This window comes from Argiope bruennichi, chromosome 9 (genome assembly GCF_947563725.1).
Source record: "Argiope bruennichi chromosome 9, qqArgBrue1.1, whole genome shotgun sequence".
NCBI classification, from domain to species: Eukaryota; Metazoa; Arthropoda; class Arachnida; order Araneae; family Araneidae; genus Argiope; species Argiope bruennichi.
In genome coordinates, this window is record NC_079159.1 from 67,566,781 (window position 1) to 67,591,247 (window position 24,467).

The 24,467-nt window shown below is 27.8% G+C and overlaps 1 protein-coding gene across 1 annotated transcript; it reads left to right on the forward strand.

Annotated features, from left to right (window-relative positions):
- The first annotated feature begins 13 nt into the window (after positions 1-13).
- On the forward strand, positions 14-23,628 carry LOC129984100 (tRNA dimethylallyltransferase-like). Its single transcript, XM_056093881.1, has 11 exons — positions 14-204; positions 1,092-1,229; positions 1,779-1,877; positions 3,803-4,026; positions 14,726-14,868; positions 15,939-16,047; positions 18,990-19,108; positions 19,815-19,892; positions 22,620-22,729; positions 23,056-23,170; positions 23,486-23,628. Exons 1-11 carry the CDS (start codon positions 49-51, stop codon positions 23,578-23,580), a joined length of 1,386 nt encoding a protein of 461 aa, XP_055949856.1. The 5' UTR covers positions 14-48; the 3' UTR covers positions 23,581-23,628.
- Positions 23,629-24,467: the final 839 nt, after the last annotated feature.

A 24,467-nucleotide genomic window follows, 5' to 3' on the forward strand; every position in this document is an offset into this window, starting at 1 on the left:
ACTGAATAGAGCATGCCGTGTTTTGTTTGTTTACAGTTGATCATGTAAATGGGGAACATTGTGCGAGTATTTAAAACCTCAGCAATGATATCTGAAATTCCTGTTGTAACTGTTTTAGGTTGTACTGGTACTGGCAAATCAAAACTTGCCATTGAACTAGCTAAAAGATTTAATGGAGAAATAATTAGTGCAGATTCTATGCAGGTATTGATGAATAAAATCGTCATAATTTGCATCCATCTGATCATATCCAATATCATTCTGGATCGTGTTTATTAGTACTCTAATAATACAGCTGTTATTACTATTTACAAAAACTTTTTGTTCAACTTTATTTCTTTTTTATTCTAAATATCAGATTTTTTTTTCATGTATGTGGATACTTGTATACTATCTACATTTCAAATAATTAATTGATGAAAACTAAATTATTACAGTGGTGGTGATGAATTATTATTCATTTATTGAATATAATTATTGCTCAGATAAAGCAAATTAATGGCTCCAAAAAAAAAAAAAAATGACAAGATATCCAGTTTTCAATTTTTTAAAGAAATATAGAAACTGTGTTTTTATGTGAAGAATCGCCACTTATTTGGCAAGAGTTTTTTTAAGGGGGTGGAATGCTTTTTATGACTCTAATTAACTGCAGATCTGTTCCTGAGAGGGTGTCAGTTTAGCAATTGTGAAATCAATGAATGATTCTTTATTTTCTCCTATATTATAAAAAGTGAATTTAACTCAATCCAAGCTTGCCATTATTTTTGATATTTTTTGATTTCTTGTTATTAAGTTTCAAATCCAGGTAAGGAGAGTACATACACTAGAAGTGTATTCAATAAATATAAGAGAAAAAAATTTAAAAACTGTCATTCTCCCCAAAATTTTGAAATCCCCCATCTTTTCTATATTTCCCCCCATCTTTTTTTATATTTTTAACATCTTGCATTTTGAAATGCTTTTACTAAATAAAAAATTGTAAAGAAAAAAATTTTAATTTATTTTTAATTTTTCTATATTTAAAAAAAAATTTAATTATGATTTATTGCTTTATGAAATCAAATAATTAATGCATTTCTCTTTTTTGACAGGTTTATAAGGGATTAGATATTATTACAAATAAGGTCACACCTGAGGAACAAAAAGAAGCTGTTCACCATTGTATAAACTGCATAGAACCTCTTAGTCGTTATACTGTGGTTGATTTTAGAAATCAAGCTCTTCCTATTGTATCCTTTATTTTTTAAATTTATTGCTTTTACATTAAATGAAAACTTTATGATTTCTTATTATCAAAGGTGATAGATTCATTGTATATATTGGTATGCTTCATTTGAATTTAAACTTTTCAATACATTCAATTTATGAGTAAGTTAGCAGTGATTTTTCCACATGTTGTTCTAAATGTTTGTAAGGGAATCAATAGAAATATTCTTTTATTAATTACAGACTTGACAGAATTAGTAGATTTTCATTATGAGTTAAAAATTCAACCTTAGAAATATCGACAATACTAGTTTTATATTGAATTCTTTTCTTCTAGATAACTATGCTATTGCAAATTTTAACATAATTTCCATTCATTATTTCTATTTAGAAAGGGCAATGTAATATAGCCTTTAATGCATTGTTTTTTTTATTAATGCTGTTTTTTAAAGGGAGATAAAGAAATTCCTGATTTATATTTGTATTTTTAGTTATTAAAATGGTTTTCAAGCTGGAAAGTTTAACATTAAACAAAATTTCAACTATAGAATGATTCCTTCATTTCTTGTTAGATTAATAATATAATGAAGCAAAACAAATTGCCCATAATTGTTGGAGGAACTAATTATTACATTGAATCTTTATTGTGGGAAGTTCTCATATCAAATCAGGTAAGAATACAATTTGTATTAAATGTAAATGTTTTATGTATCATATATTTCCCTATACAAGTTGAACATTTTTGAAACTTTTTCTAAATTCAATGGATGTAAGCTAATACAATAGATCTGGGTGTGGTTTTATTTACCACATGTAAGCATTGAATTGCTAAATATTTCTTTAGTTTTATAAACTTTTTTTTCTATAATTTATAGTTCTGAAGTTAAAGAAAAGATTTTGGGTGAAATCAGTTATTCTTTTTGTTAAAATGAGCTGTTTTATTTTTAGAATTATTTATTATTGCTGTTTTGTTACATTCAGTGCAACATTTGCAGATAAATGCTGTGCAGCTATGCTGTTTGAATTTGCTGTAATAAGAATGCTGTAAAGTTTGTAGTTTAAAATTTGCTGTATAAAAATTTATCACCCTGCTCATCTCTTAAAAAAAAAAAATCCATATATACGTCGAGTACAGATACAAAAGATCACATATAAGACAGCAAATGAATAGAGAATGTGCTTCTTTAAATGGAGTTGCCATAGTTATAATCATTACCTCTTGGTTCTACTTTATAGCAACTTGATTAATGAAATATTCTATCCATTTTACCTACTTGACAATATTTTCAATCTCTTGGTAATGTTTTTGAAAACCACAGAATTTAAAAAAAAAAAAAAAGTTATTTTGACTTATATGATGGTTTTGAATTTATGATAAATTTTTGATAAATAATTATACTCTGGATATACATATATAGATAGATCTGCTTCTATTCAGAAATATGCAGTAGTTCTTTGAAAAGAATATATCATGCATAATTTATAAAGGTATATAACTGCATTTTTTTTAAGATTGAAAACACTCTCATTATATAAGTGTGCTAAAATAAAATACATAATTAGATATATTTTTTTTGAAAATTTTATAATCTATAACAAATGCATAAATTTTGATGTTATATAAATTTAAGTTATTTCTTGTAAAGGTTAGTAATGTTTTTTGTAATATGCAATTTGTTGTCTGCATTTCTAATTTTTGTTGAAATAATTCATATATTTCTCTGAATTTAATTTTTCAGTAAATTTAAAATTAAAAGCATTTAACTTATGGAGTAAAATAATTTGCATTACTCTTTTTCTTTCTCTTAAGATGGCTGATATAAATATGTTTTCATGACTTTTAACTACTTTTGTTTTTAAAAACATCATGGATATAAAAAAAAAATAATGACCTATTTTATATGTAATAAAATTTTTTTCATATAAAAGATGTTGATGCTGAACCTTATTGAAATTTATTTTTTTAAATTAATTATGATGGCTATTTTTAATGAAAAATTTTTTTAAATGTTATTTACAAAATTATTGCAGCGGTTTATAATTTTTACTTTTTAAAAATTCTCTGAACAAAAAAGTCACAAATTGAGCTATTTTGTTTTTTAAGCATATATATGTATTCTAAAATATATAATATTATTCATTAACTTTCATGATTCAGCTTTTAGAATGCAATTACTAGATTTACTAGATTACATTTATATTATGTCCTTAATTTGTCTCACATTTTTTTTTTAATATGGATACCACAAAAATTTTAAACATTTTAAAAACATTTTTAATTTGGATAAAGCTATTAAATATAATTTCTTTAAAAATGTTATTATTTCATTATTCCTACTGATTTGCTTAAGCGAAAATGTTATTTTAGAACTATTTATCTAATATAATAAATACAAAAATGGAAAGAATTTGACTATTTTTGTATTAAATGGAAGTTTTGGTCAAATTTTTAGGGTATTATTGAAAATTCTTATTGAAAGGAAGTTTCTTAGTTTTCATTTCCTTTAAATAAGATAGTTTTGTTCTGTTTGTTTTGTTTATATTTTATTTTGTTATATAAATTGTAATTATTAATACTTGTTCTTATTATACCTAGAAGGAACACAATAAACTTTTATTTGATGATGATTCTTGCATTGAAAATGATTCACTTACTATACCCAGCAATGTCAGCCTATCTACACAAGATTTGTTCAAACAAAAAATAACAGCCGATTCATTTGAAGATATTTCCAATATGGATTTACACAAGAGCCTTCAAGAGATCGATCCTGACATGGCCAACAGCGTGCATCCTGAAGATAGGAGAAAAGTCATTAGGTAAGTACTTAAGTCAGGTTATATCATCTCACAAAAATACAAAAAATAGGTAAAGGCAAGTGTGAAGAAAGCCGTTTACGTTTAAAAACAAACTGAAGTGAACGGACTGTTCACGAACCTGCGTGATCTTGTTCCATCAATATAAAATATGTTTTGTAACTGATTGTATATAAACATTGTACATAGCTGTGTTGTGAGTGTGAATTGATAAAAATATGTTGCGTCTAAATCAAATAAATATTTTAAAATGCGACTATATTTGCTGATGGATTTTATCATTTTTTTTGAGTAATTCACCGAATTAAAGAAGAAATCGGGTAGATTTAAAGGGCCTGATATACCGAAACACTTCTGAAACGAAAGCAGATGTAACAGCAAGACCGGCCATCTGGGTTGTGTGGCGGGTGCTATGCTCACGGGCTACGCGACTGAGGGGGAGGGTACCGTGATTAAGAATTAATATAGTGTTCTGTACACTAATAGCGTTTACACATTTTGAAAGTATACAAGTTCGTTTCCATGTGGCTTCTGAGCTTCGACTGACGCCGTTATTACGCAATGATGCCTATAAAGGGGGAGGGGGAGTTGATTTATAAATAAAGAAATCCCCTTCACATGTGAAAACAGAGCGGCGCTACTTCTCGGCGCTAGAGGCGGTCAGTAGTCGTGGCTGAGGCTGGGTTCAAATGTAACTGGGTTGTAAATCATCAACTATCTACTTTTTTCTACATGTAATGTAATATATTTTATGTGTGCATATTTGTTTATATTAAGTTGTTGAAACAAAAAGTAAAACGAAGATAAATTAAACGATCAACTCCTAGCAATGCACACTGCGTCACTTCTTCAACGGCCACGACCGGATTAATAAGAATTAAGGAAGAAGTTTAAATGAAGCAGTCGACAGATTTGGAAATATACGAAGTTTACAGTATATATTATAGTCTAGTGTAAGTGTGAAAATATTATTAATATAAGGTAAGTGGGTTTACAGTCACTTATCTCAGTTACTAGATAATAGTGTATAGTATAGCATGTATTAATATGAGATTCATTCTATAAACTGCTTAATACTGAAAGTAATAATATAAAAGAAAATTATCAGAAAAGAAGAAAAGCTGATACTTCACAAGTAGATCACTTTTCTTGGCTTCGAAGTAATTCTGGCTTCTGAAATTACATAACTTCAACTGAAGAACAAATTTCTACTCCAACTACACAGTCTTGCAATGAAAATGTTGAAACGGTGAAATTTGTTGAAGAACCGTGTGTTTATAAAAATATGATCGAAATAGGAAAATAATGACGGAAATGACAATAACAAATACGATCAAGAGAGTATAAATGATCCTGATTTATGGCCAAACATTATAACTGATAAATTTAGAATGTTTTGTGTTAAAGCAGACCTGTACAACACAAGGGAATTTTTGCTAAAAATGCTGAAGGTAGATCATTTTCCACTACGTACTACTTTAAAAAAATGCCAAATGGTGAAACTGAACTTCACAGATGGTTAATTTATTCAAAAACACAAGACTCCGTGCTTTGTTTTTGTTGTATGCTGTTTTCCAAAAGAAGAAGAGATAACCAAACTACACGATTTATAGTGGCTATAATAACTAGAGAAAGCTTTCATAAGCGTTCTAGTTATCATTTTAATTCGTTTATTACTTGGGAAGAATTACTAAAATGACTAAATTTACGTTCAACTATTGGTAAAACAAATCAAGTTAAATGAATCTATTTTTCTAATTTTCCACTTCGAGGAAATCGCGAAATAAAAAGATAGCCTAATAATTGAAATTTTTTATGTTTGATCGAATTATTAAGTAAATATGACTCTGTGCTAATGGATCATATAAACAAAATAATAAATTTGAAAAATAGTGTTACGAAATTTCCAGGGGTTCGTTTGGATAGTGGGAGTTATATGGTGTGAAGAACGCTCAATCACCAGGCGGCAGTAGAAAATAAAACAACGACGTTTATTTACACGAACACACACAGGACAGCACAGAAGACGATTTCTTCAGCCGAGATGTGCAGCATACGACAGTATACTCAGCAGCTCTAGTCCGTCGCTCCTCCGCTAGTCCCTGGAAGACGAGTTCTTCACCGTCGCTTCCGACTACTCTTCGACTCCACTGGTCCACGACTCCTCTTCTCTGTCGCTTCCGATCACTCTTCGACTACTCAATTCACCACCGGTCCACGACTACTCGGCAGCGGCAGAACTGTTTCCTTTTATAGGTCTCAGGAGGCGGGGCTAGAAGCCTCTCAACCAATCAGGAACGTTCGAGGCGTAACTCTGTTCCTACTGGACGGATCGGGAAAATTCTCGATGTTTCGGGTATAATCTATTTTGGCGCCAAAGTCGCCAAATGGTTGCCAAGTTTGTCGCCAAGCTATGGGACCTCCTATGGAACCCACTATGCTGGGAAGCAGCATCACAGGTTCGTAACAATAGAATTGTGCATCATTTAGCACATAGTTCAAAAGAACAAATTATCTCTGCATTAGGAAATGAATTTCTTAACAAAATTAAACATGATATAAAAGCAGCCATGGGCTATAGTATTCAAAGGGATTGTAATCCTGATATTTAAGGAACAAACTTCAATCATTATTAGGTATGTAAAATTTGAAGAGAAAAGTTTAACTATAAACGAGTCATTTATAGGGTTTATTGAAATAACTGATGTGACTGGAGATGGATTAACAAAAACTCTATTGAAAAGATTTACTGAGCTTGATTTAGATATTATGAATTATAGAGGGCAAGCATATGACAACAGTAGTAACATGAAAGGGAAATATAAAGGAGTGCAATCTAGAATACGTTCTCTAAATCCGCATGCAATTTATGTTTCTTGCCTATCACATTCCTTTAATTTATTAATTTGTGATGCCACTTCCAGCAATATATATAGTAAAAAAACTTTAGGGGGATATTACAACGTTTATATTGCTTATTTTCTGTAATGGGAAAAAGATGGGGGAAATTCTGCAGAGCATTTAAACATTACTCTTAAACTATTATGCGACACTCGTTGGGAAGCCAAAATAGATTAGGTGAAAGCAGTGTAGGAACTTGTAATGCCCTAGAAGAATTTATTGATTTTTAGATGATGTAAGTAACGATAATACAGCGGTATCCGAAGCTAAAAGTTTAAAAGGTGGAAGAAATGTCATTTATTTTATGTTTAATAGTATTGTTTGTAATATTTTCCAAAATTAACATTATCAATAAACTATTTCAAACAGAAACAATTGTTCTTGACTTGGCTTCCAATTTAGTCAATAAAATTAAAACTGCAATCCAAAATTTAAGAACAAACTTGAACACATTTTTCGACGAAGCAAAAGTGCTAGCACTTAATTTGAATATTTTCCTCAAAAACGGATTCGAAAAAGGAAAAGATTATGTTCCGAAGTTATATATAAAAAAAAAAAAAAAAAAAAAAAAAAAACAGTAGAGGAATTTAGATATTTTTTTAACACTGTAATTGGTACTATTATTGTACAAATAGAAGATAGGCTTAAAAGTATACTAAATAGTATTTCTGATTTCAAATTAATCACTAATATAAAAGTTTTAGAAAAATATAAATTAGAGAAATGTTCCAAAAACTTTGTAAAGTTTTATAACAAAGATGTAGATGAAAACCTAATCCAGGAAATTTGTTTGCTACGGAATTTGATTTTGAATGAAAGAGGTGTAAATAACGCACAAGACATATTGTAATGCATACTAATTAATAATTATAATGAATTATTTCAAAATGTATTAACTGTGTTAAAACGTTTCTTTACGTTGCCAGGTACTACATCAAGTGCTGAGCGCTCTTTCAGCAAATTAAAATTAATAAAAAATTATCTTCGGTCAAGCATGTGTTCAGAACGCTTAAATGCAGTTGCTCTATTAAATATCGAAAAAGAAATTGCAAAAAATTGTAATTTTTCTGAAGTAATTGGTGGATTAGCAAATAAGTAAATAGAATAAAAATAGATAAAAAAAAGCATGCATTAATAATATATGTTCAGATTTGTTTTTTCTTGCTTTATAAATTAGGGTTCCAAATGACTTTTTGCACCTAAGAAGGCCGGCTCTGACCATAAGGCCTTTAATCTATTTTGTCATAACCGGCTAAAAATATATGGTGACGTATTATGTTATCAATTTATAAATTTGTGCCCCTATAATTTTTCAAATTTAAGTCATTATGAGATTCCTCCATCAGATTTATGATTGTCAACGCTACTGATTTTCTGTATGTGTGAGTTATACAACAATTATTTGTCAAATACATATTTTAAATTCTTTTTTAATTTTTGTGATAAAAAATATATAATTCTAACGTATATCTAAAGAACATTGCAGCTATCGCTACCATTAAATACATATCCTGCATATTCTGAATTTGATGCTTGTATTCAAATTTTGTGGCATTAAAATCCAAAATTAGGTGTGTAATTTTGTCAAACTAAATACAATGTTCTTTGTTTATTTGTTTCACACTTGAGTAGCCTCTTAGCCGGTTCAATTCCAGAGAACTGCACCGTTGCCCAGGGAACACCGTTGCCCACCACGTGGAGATGGGCTACTTTCGTTCCCCGACCACCCACCCTCCATCGCTGCATCCGAAGACAGTTCTGATTGTAAAACTGCATCGGGCAGCAGACGACAATTTTAATGTTAAACTGCGTCCTTCTGCGACCGGTATCTCACTGGAATATCCAAGGCTAAGCAGAACTGGTAGATCTCGAAAGATTCTACAACTGGCACTCCTACAGGAGCCATCCGTGCAGGCAAACCCAGAGCAGAACACAGCTTGTAGACCGTATATGATTCTACAACAGGGATATCTGACTTTTGGGTTGCAGATGGAGCCAGTTTCGCTAGAAGTTCTAAAGCCTGGCAAATCTTAAATACCATGTATGAGCGAACCAATGGAACGGATTCCACTATTGTCGCAGGTGAATCAGGTGATGTATAAACATCCTGATCCAAATCGGGATCGAAAATCAGATCTCCGATTGAGGGTAAGTGAGGGAACATGTAATATTTCAACAGTTCCAAGATCATCCAAAAGACGATCCATCCAATGATGGCCGTAGCCTCATTGAAATGTTCACAAAACGCACCAAGCATAGCTCAGCAAAAAAAAGTCACACAACGACCAGTTGCAAAAAGAGAAATGATTCTCAACAGAGCAGCAGAAGGTGGATTCATTGTTTCATCTATTATATTGTTTGTATTTTGTACCTTTGTTTAACATTAAACAGTAATATTTCTGCTAACAACAATAATAAGAATGATTTTTGAAACCTTCTACATCCAATAACAATTGAAGTTTAACCAATGATTATTACTAAGTTAACAATGGAATAAATCTAATAATCAAGCATAGAATACTAGAAGGGGGCAAAGAGGGGAGTTAATAATTAATTAAATTATGTGGGTTTTAATTTATATATTTTTTTCGAATATTAACTAGATTTTTCATTAGGGATTTAAAACGAACACTATCGATCGAAATTGAAATTGATTAAAATTTGTATAAAATGTGTTGAGTAAAATTTAAGAACAAATTTCCTTTTTACTTAATATGTTAAGAAATAAGTTTCTGTCGTGTGCTGTATTTGAAGTAAATTGCCATCTCATATTAGTGTAGTAATTAGTTATATGAATGGAAGTGGAAGGTAAAAGAAAAGTGAAAGAAAAAGAGAAGCAACGCGCAAAAATATGCTGAAAAATAAAATTTATGCAAAACTAATGCAAAAAAAACATCAATTCAAGAAGCACCGATTTTCAAAAATCCCTTACATAAGCGTTTAGTGTTTCGTTGAATGATGAAGAAAACCGATAATGCATTTTGGACGCTCATTTGTCAACCAAATGAAACTCAAAATTCCATACCAAACTATTTTAATGATAACATCAATTATCAGATTAAGTCGCTGTTACTATGTTTACACGCTTGTGAACTAGCAGATCGACAAATGGTCAATCCGAATTTGAAATACTTTAGATGTTAAATCGCCGGCATCCTGGCCGAGGGGTAGCACGTCTTCCCCGTGATTTGGCGTCCCGGGTTCGAGTCCTGGTTCAGGCGTGGTTGCTCCCCCTTGTGTTTTATCTGTGAGGTGTGTGAAAGAGCCCCCCTGTAAAAAGGGGTTGTGCAAGCGAGTGTGTGAATGACATTTTCATATGAGCTGGAAGTCAGATTTCTGCCCTCGGGTGTTCAGGGGTCTTTACCCTCAGAAGTTAGCTGACCCTTGTTTCGTTGTAACGCGGTCACGACATCATCAGATATTAAATCTGTACATCAGTTATTACTCATTAGCGTTCTTCGTATTGTTACTATCATGTTAAATTACTTTCGGGCCATCGAATTGACAAATTTCCTCTGAATGTACTTTGTTCAAAATTTGATAGAAATTTAAAAATCTGAAGTAGAGACCATATACAAAATTACATTAATCAAGATGAAAACGCTTTTGAATAATTGTGTTCACTCATAGGCGTGATTTAAAAAAAATAAGTTTCTGAGATTCTAGGGGATCTAAAACGTGCTGATTCGTCAAAATATGGAATTCCAATTTTTTAAAAACTATTATAAGTGCAAACTATAGAACTATATTTAAACTATTACATATAAACTATATTTTTCAACTATTATAAGTCTTGGCTAGGCACACCGTCAACCCATTCATACTTGATTGACTGTTGACGAGTTTTCAGAAAGTTGGCACGATTTTGTCATGTTTTGCAAGAAACTGGACATTAATCTTAAGTCTTACCGAAAATTTAATTACTGTGTCTTACTATAAAAAGTATCCAGAAACTGAATTGAAGCGACAAGTGGCACAAATAATGCTCAAAACTTGAAAAGGGAAATGCATTTTGATAAAATTTAATAATATGGAATGTATTAAATATAATTAGTATTTTGTAGCTTTTTTCATTTTCTGTTGAACTCATCTTTAATTAGGAATCTGTTTTATACATGAAAAAACAATATTTTGAAAAATGATGACATAAATAACTTATATACCTTCTTCTTACATTTATTCTTTAAGTTTTATACATGATTTCAATCTTAAACCCTTAGGAACACAAAGACGCCAGAAAAATTGAAATTTATTCTAAGTGAGAGATTAAGAGCTATTGAAGGTGTTTGTGTAGCTGTTGTCAGACTTTGTCATTAGACACAAAATATGAATTAGAGAAATGTTCCTAAAACTTTGTAAAGTTTTATGACACAGATGTAGATGGAAACCTAATCCAAGAAATTTGTTTGTTGCGGGATTTGATTTTGAATGAAAGAGATGTAAATAATGCACAAGACATATTGTAATGCATATTAAATAATAATTATAATGAGTTACTTCTAAATGTATTAACTGTGATAAAACTTGTCTTCATGTTGCCAGTTACTACAGCAAGTCCTGCACGCTCTTTCAGCAAATTAAAATTAAAAAAGAATTATCTTTGGTCTAGCATAAATGCAATTGCTGTATTAAACATCAAAAAATTGCAAAAAAATTGTAATTTTTCTGAAGTAATTAATGTATTAGCAAAAAAAAAAAAAAAAAAAAACATGCATTGCATAAATATACACCTATACTTATATATAAAGCTCAATGTGTGTGTGTGCTTTACAAAAAAATTAGGGCCCCAAATACCTTCTTGCACCAGGCCTCTTTAAAGAGCAGGCCGGCTCTGGGTTAAAGCAGATTTTGCAATGGCTCATAATAAGAAAATGGTTCAAGTATTTCAATAATAGCTGGTAGTTATGAACAATATATAAATAATAAAAATAAATAAAGTCAGAATGAACAAATAGTTTTTATATGCAATTTTTTACAATAAATGCTTCAAAAGTTCATACCAATTCATACACTATTACAAGATTCATAGTGAAAGCGCATGAATTGGTATGCTTCTGAAAAACATCTGATGTTTCATCCTAGCAGCAATAAACAAACTGGCTTATAAATTTGTCATTGGCTCAATGTAATTTTAACTGAACATGCATTTTTTTTTCAGTTCTCCTAAGTATCAAACTTTACATCCTTATTGTTTAGCTTATATTTGTCAAATCTGTTAAATAAAGAATAGATCCACTCCATCCTGTCAAATGAGAGTACATTTCGACAGTATCCTCTATATATTTATGTATTTCTACCATAGCACTCTATTTATCTACACACACACACATTTCATTAAAAAAAATCTGGTAATTTGGTTCCCTTTACCAGCATTTACATTTTTAGGAAATATTTAGAATCAGCATTTGTAAGTAATACGTACAACTGCAGCATGATATTTTTCAATATATTTTAAATGTTTTTTTGCTTAAATATATAATTGCAATATCGAAGAATAATACTTGCTGAAATATGTAGAAAAGTTAGAATTGGTATAGATAGGAGTGGACTCTACTCCTATTTATTCTGATATTTTAAGGTAGGTTTTAACATTTTACAAATCTAATATAAATCTAAATAAAACATATATGTTGTTGATAAATAATGTGATCAGTATATTTGATGAAAGAATGCTTTTCTTTTATATTTTGAGAGTGTTTATTAATTAGAATTGCTTGAATACTGAATAAAATTTTAGGTATTTTGCAGTTCCAACCAAAATACCTAAGTCCACCTTTCTAATATCTTAAAAATCTAGGATAACATTTAAACCAATTTTTAGTGTATTCAACATATTAACAAGTCAATTTAATTCAATTTCTGTTTTGATAAATATGTGAAAATGTGTTATTTATTTTTTAGTATGTGTAAAATGGGGGGAAAAATATTGAAAAATTAACCATAATTATTAGTTAATGATTTCCTTACTTATAAATAAAAATATTTAGTTATAATGAAGAAGAATAACATTAAAAAATATTATTAGACAAGTACAGTACATTACTGTGTTAACATATTGGAATAGCAACAATTAATATTCATATAGGTTAAAAATAGATTAAAAATTATATTTTAATTTATTCAATAATTTAACAATTCCATGCAAACATATATTGTAGTCCTAATATTTTTATGGTTCATTTAATTTGCATTTTATATAATTTTATTTTTGTGTCTACTAGGCTGAAAATTGATTTAATCAAATTGCCTGCTATCCTTTCTCAGCCTAAAGGCCTTAGGCAGTTATCTAGTTGAAAATCCATAAATGAGTTTCATAGAAAAATTTATTAATAGTTTAGAGTTATTATTAGTAATAAAGAAAATTAATTCAGTTTAATCAAAAATGATTTATAACTTATTTTAAGTACATGTGTTGTATGTACTGTCATGCGAAATTTTTTTACTTGTTACCTCTTTTTTAAAATTAAAGTAATTACTAATTTTTAGTTAGCCTAGCAGGTAAAAATATGTCTCTTATTTATTAATGATATTTACCTAAGTTGATGCTGATTGAGTCATGCATGGCAATATTGCTTGTTGAAATATTTCACCAATGTAAAGTTTCCATTCTTACCACATCTTTGTAAATTTTAGTGACTGACATGCTTAAAGAAAGTGTAATTTTGTTCAAACATTTATTCTTGATAGTATTGTGGTGAAAGCTTATAAGCCAGTTAACAGCTACACTACACGAGCAATTGCTTTTGTATTGTGGTCATGTTACTGGGCTGTGAACTAAAAGGTCCCAGGTTCTATCCTTGCTTATAACATACCGCTACAGTATAAATCAAAATATTTATTTTGAATGCCTGTTTCAAATATGACCATCGTTATTTTTGGCTTTAGCATTGCTTTACTCTCAACTTTATAGATGGTGATTATTTAAATGTGGTTTCAGAGTTCATTTTAAAATTCAATAATTTAAATTCAAGTTATTTATTAAAAACCATCTACTATGGGTTGCTTTCTAAAAATTTGCATATTTATTAATAAGAAACTCAAAGAAGTATTAAATGCTTTTCATTGCAGATTTCCTGAATTAATTTTCAAAAGAAATGAATAAAAAGCTTTTGACAGATAGGCAACAGTATGCAATAAAAGATTAATATTTAGTTAAGCTAATAAACTGCCAGAATCAGCAAAACCAAGTGGCAATTGAAATTTATGGTCAAACATGTATGTAAAAAAAGTTTACATGGAAATAATGAAATGGATGTTCAAAAAATCCACATTGTTAAAATTCAGTGTTCAGATTTAGTCAATCACTTTTTAGTTTAAAAATAGACTTTTTTGATGTTGGTTCAGAATATATTGGTTTACTGAAAAGAAAAACAATTTTAATAATAAAAACAAAACTAAAATTGAATTATTTTCTTAACTGATGAACTTTTGGCTTTTCAAAATTATTATTATTATTTGAAGACAGAAATCTTAAAAGATATATTTCTGGTTTTGAAAACTGATTTTTGAAAGAAACTAACAGTAAAAATGAATTTAATATCTAAATGCAGGTGAAAATTACTTTTAATGTAATAATTTGCCAAGATTATTTATCTCATTTTGATTAATTGTGACTAGATATAAGAATCTGCTGTGCTATTTTGCTCCAAATAGCTTTAATTCACCAAATTGAAAATGAAAAAAATCTTAAAATATTGGCATTATTGTCGTTATATATTGTTGTATTTCATTCAATCGTCATATTATTTTTTGTATTAGATAGGTTGTGTAATATTAGATCTTTTTTTATTCATCTTATTAGGAGTTTGCAAGTGTATCAACAGCATGGACGTCGGCATAGTGAATTGTTGCAAGAACAACGTTCACAATATGGAGGGTCATCATTAGGGGGGCCCCTACGTTTCAAAAATACTGTTATGCTTTGGTTGCAGTGTGATAAAGAAGGTAAATACTAGTATGCTTTATCAAGCAAATTAAACAAAAAAAGTCACTTAAAACTCATCCTTTTTTTTTATGAAGAATTAAAAGACTTTTCTGTGTGATTTTTTACTTAATGAAAATTATACAAAATTTCATTGAGAAAGAGTGATATTATTCTAGTTTTGCTATTATAATTACATTTGGTATCACTGAAATGCTATAATACTAGTATAAAATCTAAATCAGAATAGTACAGGATTCCTTGAATCCCACTTCCATAAGAAAAGCTTTGTTACCACTACAAATTTGTAAAATAAACAAGAAGATAGAATATTAATCTACAATTTGACAAGAAATTTATTTGAAATTCATTATTTAGAAAATTTAAATGTTTTTTGTTATTATTGAGAATATCTTTGTAATATCTTTGTTTGCAAAGGTTGGAGAATCTAAAAGACTTTATGAGAATTTTTACTTCCCTAATATTTTTATGGCTCCTTTGGAGCTGCTACATAGTTTAGGATGTCTTGGAATAGGGAATCTCAGTTACTATTTTGGAAATCATTCTTAACATTTGGCAGTGATTTAAAATAGTGATAATTGTTCCCCAAAATCCTTGTATATTTAAACTGGGTAATCAGCCCAATAATAATTTATTCCGTATAACAATCTAATATTTTTATATATCCTAGTTTTACATATTATGATAATCTATCTTTAACCTGAGTTTATGCTCTTTGCGAAATTACATTATTGGCGTGATAAGTATTTCTCTTGCATATGTTAATAATTCAGTAGATGATGCTCTAATATATTGTCTTACCAATGATTGAAATTTTTATTGAATCTTTCATTTTTCGAGAATTAAGAAATGTTTTATGTTTAATGAATATGCTCTGGATGAATTGAAAGTAAAATAATAATTTCTAATCTTATGTTCTATATCTAAATATTTCCATTTAATAAATGAATGGATCAGCATCATTGTATAGATTAAATTGAATTTTTTTTATTTATTTGAAAAATTTGTAGTATTATTGTATTTTTAAGTTGATAAAATTATATTATTATTGAAATATTTATTTATTTTTCAGTTTTGAACCAAAGATTAGATGACCGTGTTGATGAAATGCTTGAAAGAGGTCTTATTTCAGAGCTATTGAATTTTCACAAAGATTATAATGAAAAGAGGATCGATATTCAGTAAGTTAATGAAAATTTATTTTTACATGTGTAATTAAATTTATTATTTTAAAAGACTGCATAAAATATATGCATTTTTAACATGTTTTAGTTGTACTAAATATTTCTGACATTTATTTTTATATTCTTTTTAGAATTAATTTATAATATACAGGGTGATTAAGAAATAACAGGAGGTGTTCGGAGTCCTGTAGCATGTTATGTACTGGACGAAATATAACAAAATTTGGCCACTGTACACATTAAAGCATGCGGGTTCGATTTATCAAGAAAAAAAAAATTGTGCCAAAAACGCCGTTAGGGGAAATTCTGGCGCTGCAATCGAAAACTTTATTATGTAATTTGCTTAAATGGGTACTTTGTGACATGACACCAAAGATAAAAGGAAGGGTTGTGGAAATTTAAGTTATTCTGCGTTGTCGCTACGTGAATGTACCTTATTATAATCTGTGTATTTTCAATAGGAATACAGAAAATATACAGACTATAGTCAAGTTGTTTTATCAGCGAGATGAAAATGTCAGTGCTGCTCTTTGTGAATACCGGCGGTTACGTTGAGGACCGATGACCATAACTAACATACGAAGAATGGTTGAAAGATTTGAAACAACAGGAATTCTTGGCAGTGCCGAGAATTCAAGACCGAGGACTAAAGGTATCAAGCAGGAACAAGTTGAAGAAGTTGGATTATTATGGATTAGGCGATAGCTAATAGGAGGGGTACTAGCAGTGCACGTTCAATATCACGACAAACAGATATCCCGTTCTCGACGGTGCAGAAGATATTGAGCAAGATACTGAAATTTTATAAGATAACACCCATTAACTGATGACACTGATCTGAATCTTGGCAATTCCCGGCTGTGGGGCGGTTCTGGTTCACTTGAAAGGCATTGTGTATCAAGGACATTCCTGACATTCCTACTAGATCAAATAACGTTAGATGCCAGACGAATAAATGCCGATATGATGCGAGCTACCGTCGAAAACTTCGTACCGCATGCAATTATTGGAACATCAAGTTGATGGTCAGCTTGAACCAAATTTGTAAATTACTATAATACACGTTTTTCATTGGTGTTTGGTGTATTTCTATTTACTGTTTGCATTAGCATTTGCATTCTTTTCCCACACATTAGGCGCTTGCAGAGCCAGGATTTCCCCTATCGGCGTTTTTGGTATTATTATTTTTTTCTTGATAAATTGAAACCGCATACTTTAATGTGTATGGTAGCCAAATTTTGATTTATTTCGTCCAGTACATAACACACTACAAGGCTCCGAATACTTCCTGTTATTTCTTGCTCACCCTGTAGATTCATCATTAATAAGTGCATTTTAAAATTTAAAAGTTAGTAGTTTGTTAAGTTGATAAAAATGGAGAAAATGATATAAAATATCTGAAAAATAAAAAATTAAAAAAAAAATCATATTTTATCATCTAGTCATATTAAGATTTAATAAAAATCTGAAATTTATGTATTATCAAATTTAAAAGCTTATAATCTGTTCATCTATATGAATTTATATGAAACATATCAGTATATTACATGTAAAAAAATTATGATGGAAAAAAAAAGCCTGTTTTGCTTTATTTAATATAAATCATTGAATAAATAGAAACTGTAACCAAAATAAATTGTCAGAACAGTTTGTTCAAAGAATCTGTCAACATACTACATCTATACTAAATATGAACAAATAGCTAATTTCTAAATGTTAGAGATAAGCTTGTATTTCCAGTTGTAAAAAATGTTCTAAATATTATATATATATATTACAGATTTATTCTCCTGCAGTTAGTTAAAACTGACTGAATTATTATTATTAAGCTTTGAATTTTATTTTAGATCAATCAACCACATTTAGATTGATTGATCTTCCTCCAAGGGGCCATTGGAACCATTAGAAATCATTTAAAATAATTATTTTCTAAGTGGAATAATAAGGACTATATAAATATTTAGTCTTTGTAATTTTTTTCAGCATTACATTTATTGGCCCAAATAACATAAAATATCTTTATATTATTTAGATCATTTTTTGTTAGAATGTTATGTCTAACTAAAGATTTATTCATGATGCCATTGCTAATTTTTAAAGTGAAAATGCTGCATATAAATATACAAGTATAAAGAAATTTTGATTTTTAAATTTGCAGTTCTATTGTATTGTACCATAACTTTAATATTTTTTTTTGTTGTAGAAATACATTTGCAACTTGTAAATTAGAAAGTAAATTAGGAAATAGTAATCACTTAAGAAATTCAATTAAAAATAAGAAATTGTTTCATAAATTAAATTTATGAAAAAAAATTTACTGAATATATATAAATATATTTGTAGTTTTTATTAACAAATGTAGAAGAATCTGAATAAAAGAATCTAAACGATATTAGTTTAACATTTTGTGACTATTGGGGTTACATAATTCTGTGTGAATTTTTTGTCACCCTTATATTTTTATATAACCACACTTATTGTCATGATTCTCAGTTTGCGAAGTCTTGGTGGGCCATAAATAAAATTGTGAACAAAACAGATTTTACAGGAATTTTTATTAAAACAATGTATATTTTATATAATTTAGGTATGCATTGGTAGAAAATGGGTGTTTTTGTAAATGTAAGTACTTACATTAATGGGAGGAAAAAACATCCATATTTTAAATGATCATATTATGCATAATATTTGAATAAATGGAATGATATTTATTATTTTTTTATTACCTGTATATGAACATTTTAAATTCCTGTAAAGGGGAAGAATTTAGATTTGTCTATGATTATTTTTAATATACAATCCAGTTTGCAATTCTACTGATTATAGTTTTCTCTTGTAGCTTTTGCTAAAATTTAATTAGAAAGTTTACATATTTAATGATATTTTCTCCTTTTGAAGTGTTTTTAAAAGATATGTTAGTTTTAAATTCTTTGTTTTAGGAATCCTCGATATTCAGAAGGAATATTTCAGTCAATTGGTTTTAAGGAATTTCATGAATATTTAATATTATCTGAAGAAGAAAAAAATAGTGATACAGGCCAAAGAATACTTGAAAAAGGTTACTTTTTATATTTTTTCTTAATGGCAAATTTGTTCTTATTTTTTTTTTTCCTATCTTACATTTTTTGGTCAGATTATCAAATTTTAAAATGAAATATCATTAAATACAATATCATTTTGAATTTGCTTTTAATATTTATAAAAAATGTAATTTTAATTTTGCATTATTTCAGAGTATTAATTATAAAATGTAATAATTTAATTATTAATCAATAAAATAAAATAAAAAAAAATGCAAAGTAATCATTTAAATGTTTTTAAATGAAATGCTATAACTATACGATTAACAAAGCTTTTATTTTTTCTCCAAATTATTCTATTTAAACTATTCTATTATGTTTTTGTATGCAATACCTCTTGAAAATTTACAGGTCTCTTGATTAATTTAGGATTTTTAGATGGTGATATTTTCTTTAGCAATTTTTTTTCAGTCAGTATTTTATTAAAAAGGATACTTTTGGAAAAATGTCTCTTCAAGAATATCAGAGACATATAAGAAATATGCTGATTACAATATAAAATAGAAATTAATTTGTAAATCAATTTATAATGCATCTAAAATCATTGCATTGCAGGATTATTAAAAATTGGTATTATAGACCAGAGCATTTATTTCTACAATAATAAATTTTGTATTCGCACAGTTTTAAAATAGTTTTTGTTTAATTATAGCCTTTGCACATTTTTCTTATTTATTTTCATAGCTATAGAAGAGATGAAATTAGTAACAAGACAGTATGCTAGAAAACAGACTAAATGGATTATAAATAGATTTTTGAAAAGTAAGTTTTTTTATTCATTAACTTTAAAACTATTATGGTATCACTGTAATCTAATATTATTATTATTATTATTTAATATCTAGCATCAAATATTATTTGCTTTAAATGTCATGTCTTAAAAAAATTTCCCAAGATACTGATTTTTTTTTTTTTTTTTTTTTTTTTTTTTTTGTAATGACCTTAGTTTTTAAGGTTAGACTTTAGTTCAACACTGCTGAACAAGTTTGCAAGGATTTCATTTACATGCCACTTGAATTAATTTTAATATTATCAAACAATATAATCAGTTTCAGTATCTTTTATGACTTCAGAACATGACTACATGAACTCTGCGAGTTGAAAGTGATTTGTTAAAGAATGCAATAAACTAACTTTGAATTGAAGAAGAAATATTTATTTTAGAGAATTCTGTTTTTGGAATGGGGGGGGGGAGATGTATACACACAAATAAATAAATAAATGGTAATATACTGAAAGCCCATCCCAATTGAACTCAGTAGCTAATTTTTAAATCATTAAAAATCTTCTGTGTTTCCTATTGTAAAAATGTTATCAACAATATAAAGAAATATATTTTTTGTTATTTGAATCAATATATGTGCTGAAAAAAATTATGTCTTAATTTTTATATGTCTTATCATACCTAGAAATTATATTTAGTGAAATATTCTTTATACTTTGACCAAAAAGATTTCACTCTTCTGTGGCTAAAACTGACTGGTTTATGAAGCCTTGAACTTCATTACTTTAGATTTCAAGATGACCTTTAAAATGGTCTAAAATAGTTATATTCATAATTTAATCAGTTTTAGTCACTGAAGAATGGAACTTAGTTGTTTAATATCAAACATATTCCCTGTCACTCTTTTTTTTTTTTTAACTGTCACAGGATTTTCATGTACTAATTGGAGCTTCATATTGGAGAGGGGGGGGGACTATCAAGTGATCATTAGAAAAGTGGCTGTTGTCTTTTGGATGGTAATAATAAAACAAAAACTTGTTAATGTAAATTGCTAGTTCATTTTTTTTTTTTTTTGGAAATCCCGACTAGACAAAATACAGACTCTATTTATAGATGAAAATGAGTTTTAATATCATATAATTCTTGGCTCAATAAATAATTACCTATCGCATTATTGTGGAAATATTTTAATAGTTATTGTAAAGTAGATTGTAGAATCATATGTGCATGATCAACAGATATAAAAGGATATTAATTCTGGAAACAAAATGAGTCATGATGTTTTATCATTTTTGCCTTGAAATTAGAATGTTTTAATTGCCTTAGCTGTGACACATTACCAAGGCACCAACATTTTATTATTCTAGGCAAAACAAATTTTAGTTTATGAGAAAATGTTACTCTTTTCATTTTTGTATTGATTTTTAATGTGCCCTTTTCCAATAAATAAAATGGAATTAATTAATTCTTATTCATTATACAACATATTTCCTTCTATTACATTGATTCCTTAATAAACGTTTCTTTTGTGCCAGATACTCTTTTTATCAATTTTTTATCTTTTATGAGGTAATGTTAAACAGGTGAATTCTAATTTAAACATTTTAGGCATACAGGAAGGGGAAAAAAAAAAAAAAAAAAAAAAAAAAAAACCCCGACTTCCAGAGCAGTTCTAGCAATAAGGAATCTTAATAACTTTAAGCTGGACTAATTTTTACTTCAAATCATAATAATATCTTCTTTTCTAATATAATTAATGATTGAGCATCAATTTAATTTCTATCCAATTGTTTCTTTTGCACTATTATTATTCAATAACTTATTATTTGCTGTTTAGAAGTGTTTTAAGAATGATTTCTCAATTCCAGTTCTTTTAATTTTCTATTTTCTAAAAAAATTTTTATTATGTTGGTAAAATAAGTATGTTTATCTTTACCAATTTATTATGTCATGGCTTAATAAATGAAATCGCTTATCTCAGTTTTACAAAAGCAAAGGAAAAACTAAAATTTTCACAATCAATGTTGAATAACATTTTTTCATATCTAATATGAACATCAGATTATATTTGTTTTTATTAAATATGAAAAAAAGATCACACATTTTTGTTATTGCAAAAAAAAAAAAAAAACTTTGAAATAAATAATATTATTTATTATGTGGGAATATGCTAGTTTACTTGAATTGCAAAACTCAATATCAAAATGAGATGCAGTAAGTAATTTACAGGTTATTCTGATTTTTCTAGTATATCAATTACAAGATTTTTTTTATATTATTATAATTATCTCTAACTATTAATATGTTTTCTGAATCTATTTAAAATGCTGAATGAGCAAAATAGATTCAATGATACAATCCATTAGAGTGATTTTTTTTACATTGCATTTCTTATTGCTTTTTTCACATTTTTGTGATATTATGGCATTTTGTGTGTAGTTAAAAACTGAAAGTAAGTTATTGAATTAAGTTATGGTTAAATTAAAGTTTGTTTATTTAAATAAAGTTTGTGAAAAATTATAAGTTGTAAATACAATCTAATTAAAATTTTCCTGATTACGGAGATTGGGGAGAATCATGGTGATGTAGGATGTTTAATTTTTTGTTTTTGAAAACATCTTTACACACACAGTATAAATAATGTAAATATCACATTATTACTGAATTATGTTGATAATTCTTTAATCGTCTATGATAATTACCATTAAATATTGGTGCAATTGTTTTTTGACAATAGTAATTGAAAATGACTTCTATTTTTATAGAACCAGATAGGCAGTTACCTCCAGTCTATGGTTTATCTGCAACAGACCTCTGCAAGTGGAATGAAAATGCATTACAACCTGCTATTGACATAGTTCAATCATTCATAGAGGTAAAATTGCATTCACTGATAAGACCTATTTTTTTCTTTCTTTTGAGGAATTTTTTAGAAATTAACACTCATGGGTAGTGAACAAGAAAGAATCACATTGTCTGGTTATTAATGTACAGATACCAAAAGATGTCATTTCCATCTTCTGGTATTTATAATATATAAATAATACTTATTTAGTTAACTTAATAAGACAATTTAAACTTCTTAAGTTATTTTTGCATAAATCAAGAGTAAAAAACCCCTATTATTTAATAGGCGATAGAAGAAAAAAAAATCAGACATTCTCCATTATTATGCATAATTAAAGAGTTTTAATTTTTTAGGACAAAGAACCTTCTCAAAAACCATTACCTGTTGAAGAAGGTTTGAATGATATTAAAGAAACTTATTATTGTGATGTGTGTGAAAGACTAATCTTAGGTCAAAATGTATGGAAAAGTAAGTCACTTTTTCTTTTAGTTGAATTATCTTTTGAAATTTTGTTACTCAAAAAGCTTTTATGAAATTAAATTTGTTTATAATAACAACTTTTTGTTTAGTTTGTTGTCTAAGAAATATTGTATTTAGATTTTTAGTCATTCTTCTAAATACTTTAAGATTTTTTTTTTAATTCCACAAAAAAAGTTTACTACTTTTTTGTAATTTCATTCCTTTGATTAAATAAGGAAAAGGAAATTCAGAATTGATAAATTTGCTTTGTACTTTAAATATATAATGTTATTTTATTCATTCTATTAAAAACATTTTTTTCAGTACATCTAAGTTCTAAAAGGCATCAGAAGAGGAAAGCAAAGCTACAAAAAGTATCCAAGAAATCCAATACACAAGAATGTGCTAACATCAGCTGAGAATAAAAAAGTGTAAATATATTATGTAATAAAATTTTTAAAGTAATATTTATTACATTGTTCTTTTTACTATACAAATTGAATTTTATATAATAAAAAGCTGTTCATATCAGAGTGATTTAACTAGCAATTAATAAAACTAAATAAATTATTTTGTCAACCAAAATGATATTAATTGCATTAGTTGATTTTCATTAATGGATGCTTGACTTTTGATGAGAATGGTAATAATATAAGTTATATACATATAAATATGTTTGGTTTGTAAAAAGATGAAGTCAAGAAAAGTTATACAAAACATCTAGTAAAATAGATACGTTCTTGATTATTTCCGCTAAATATATAATAACATTTGGCAATCTTAAGAAATTAATTTTTACTATTAAGTATAGAGATACTGTTTTTAATTTAAGTATTTAGTTTTCCTTAAATTACATCCTATTTTTTTCAAGATTCAATTTTTGAATCCAGCTGCTGAAAAAGCAATCAAACTATAATTAACTTTAGTAGAATGTGGCAGTAACATGTAAAGCTAAATCGTTTTTATTTTACTGCACTTTTAAATGAGAAAATATGTTTAAAATAAACAAGATGGGAATTTATTTTCAAATTTTCTTCAATGGAAGGAGCTTGGAATGCGTTATTATTTTATGGAGAAAAGACAAAATTTTTTCGACTAAATAAGAATTAGATAAATCTTGATTCAGAAGCAGAGGTATAAATTAACACACTATTACTTAAAATTCTTTGTTTCCTGCTTGAATGCTTGCAATTAATCATCAATGGTTTGGAAGATATATTTATTTTTTGATTATTAAAAAATCAACAAACTACAAGACATAAAATTTGCAAGAATAATTACATATGAAAATGTAATATATATATAT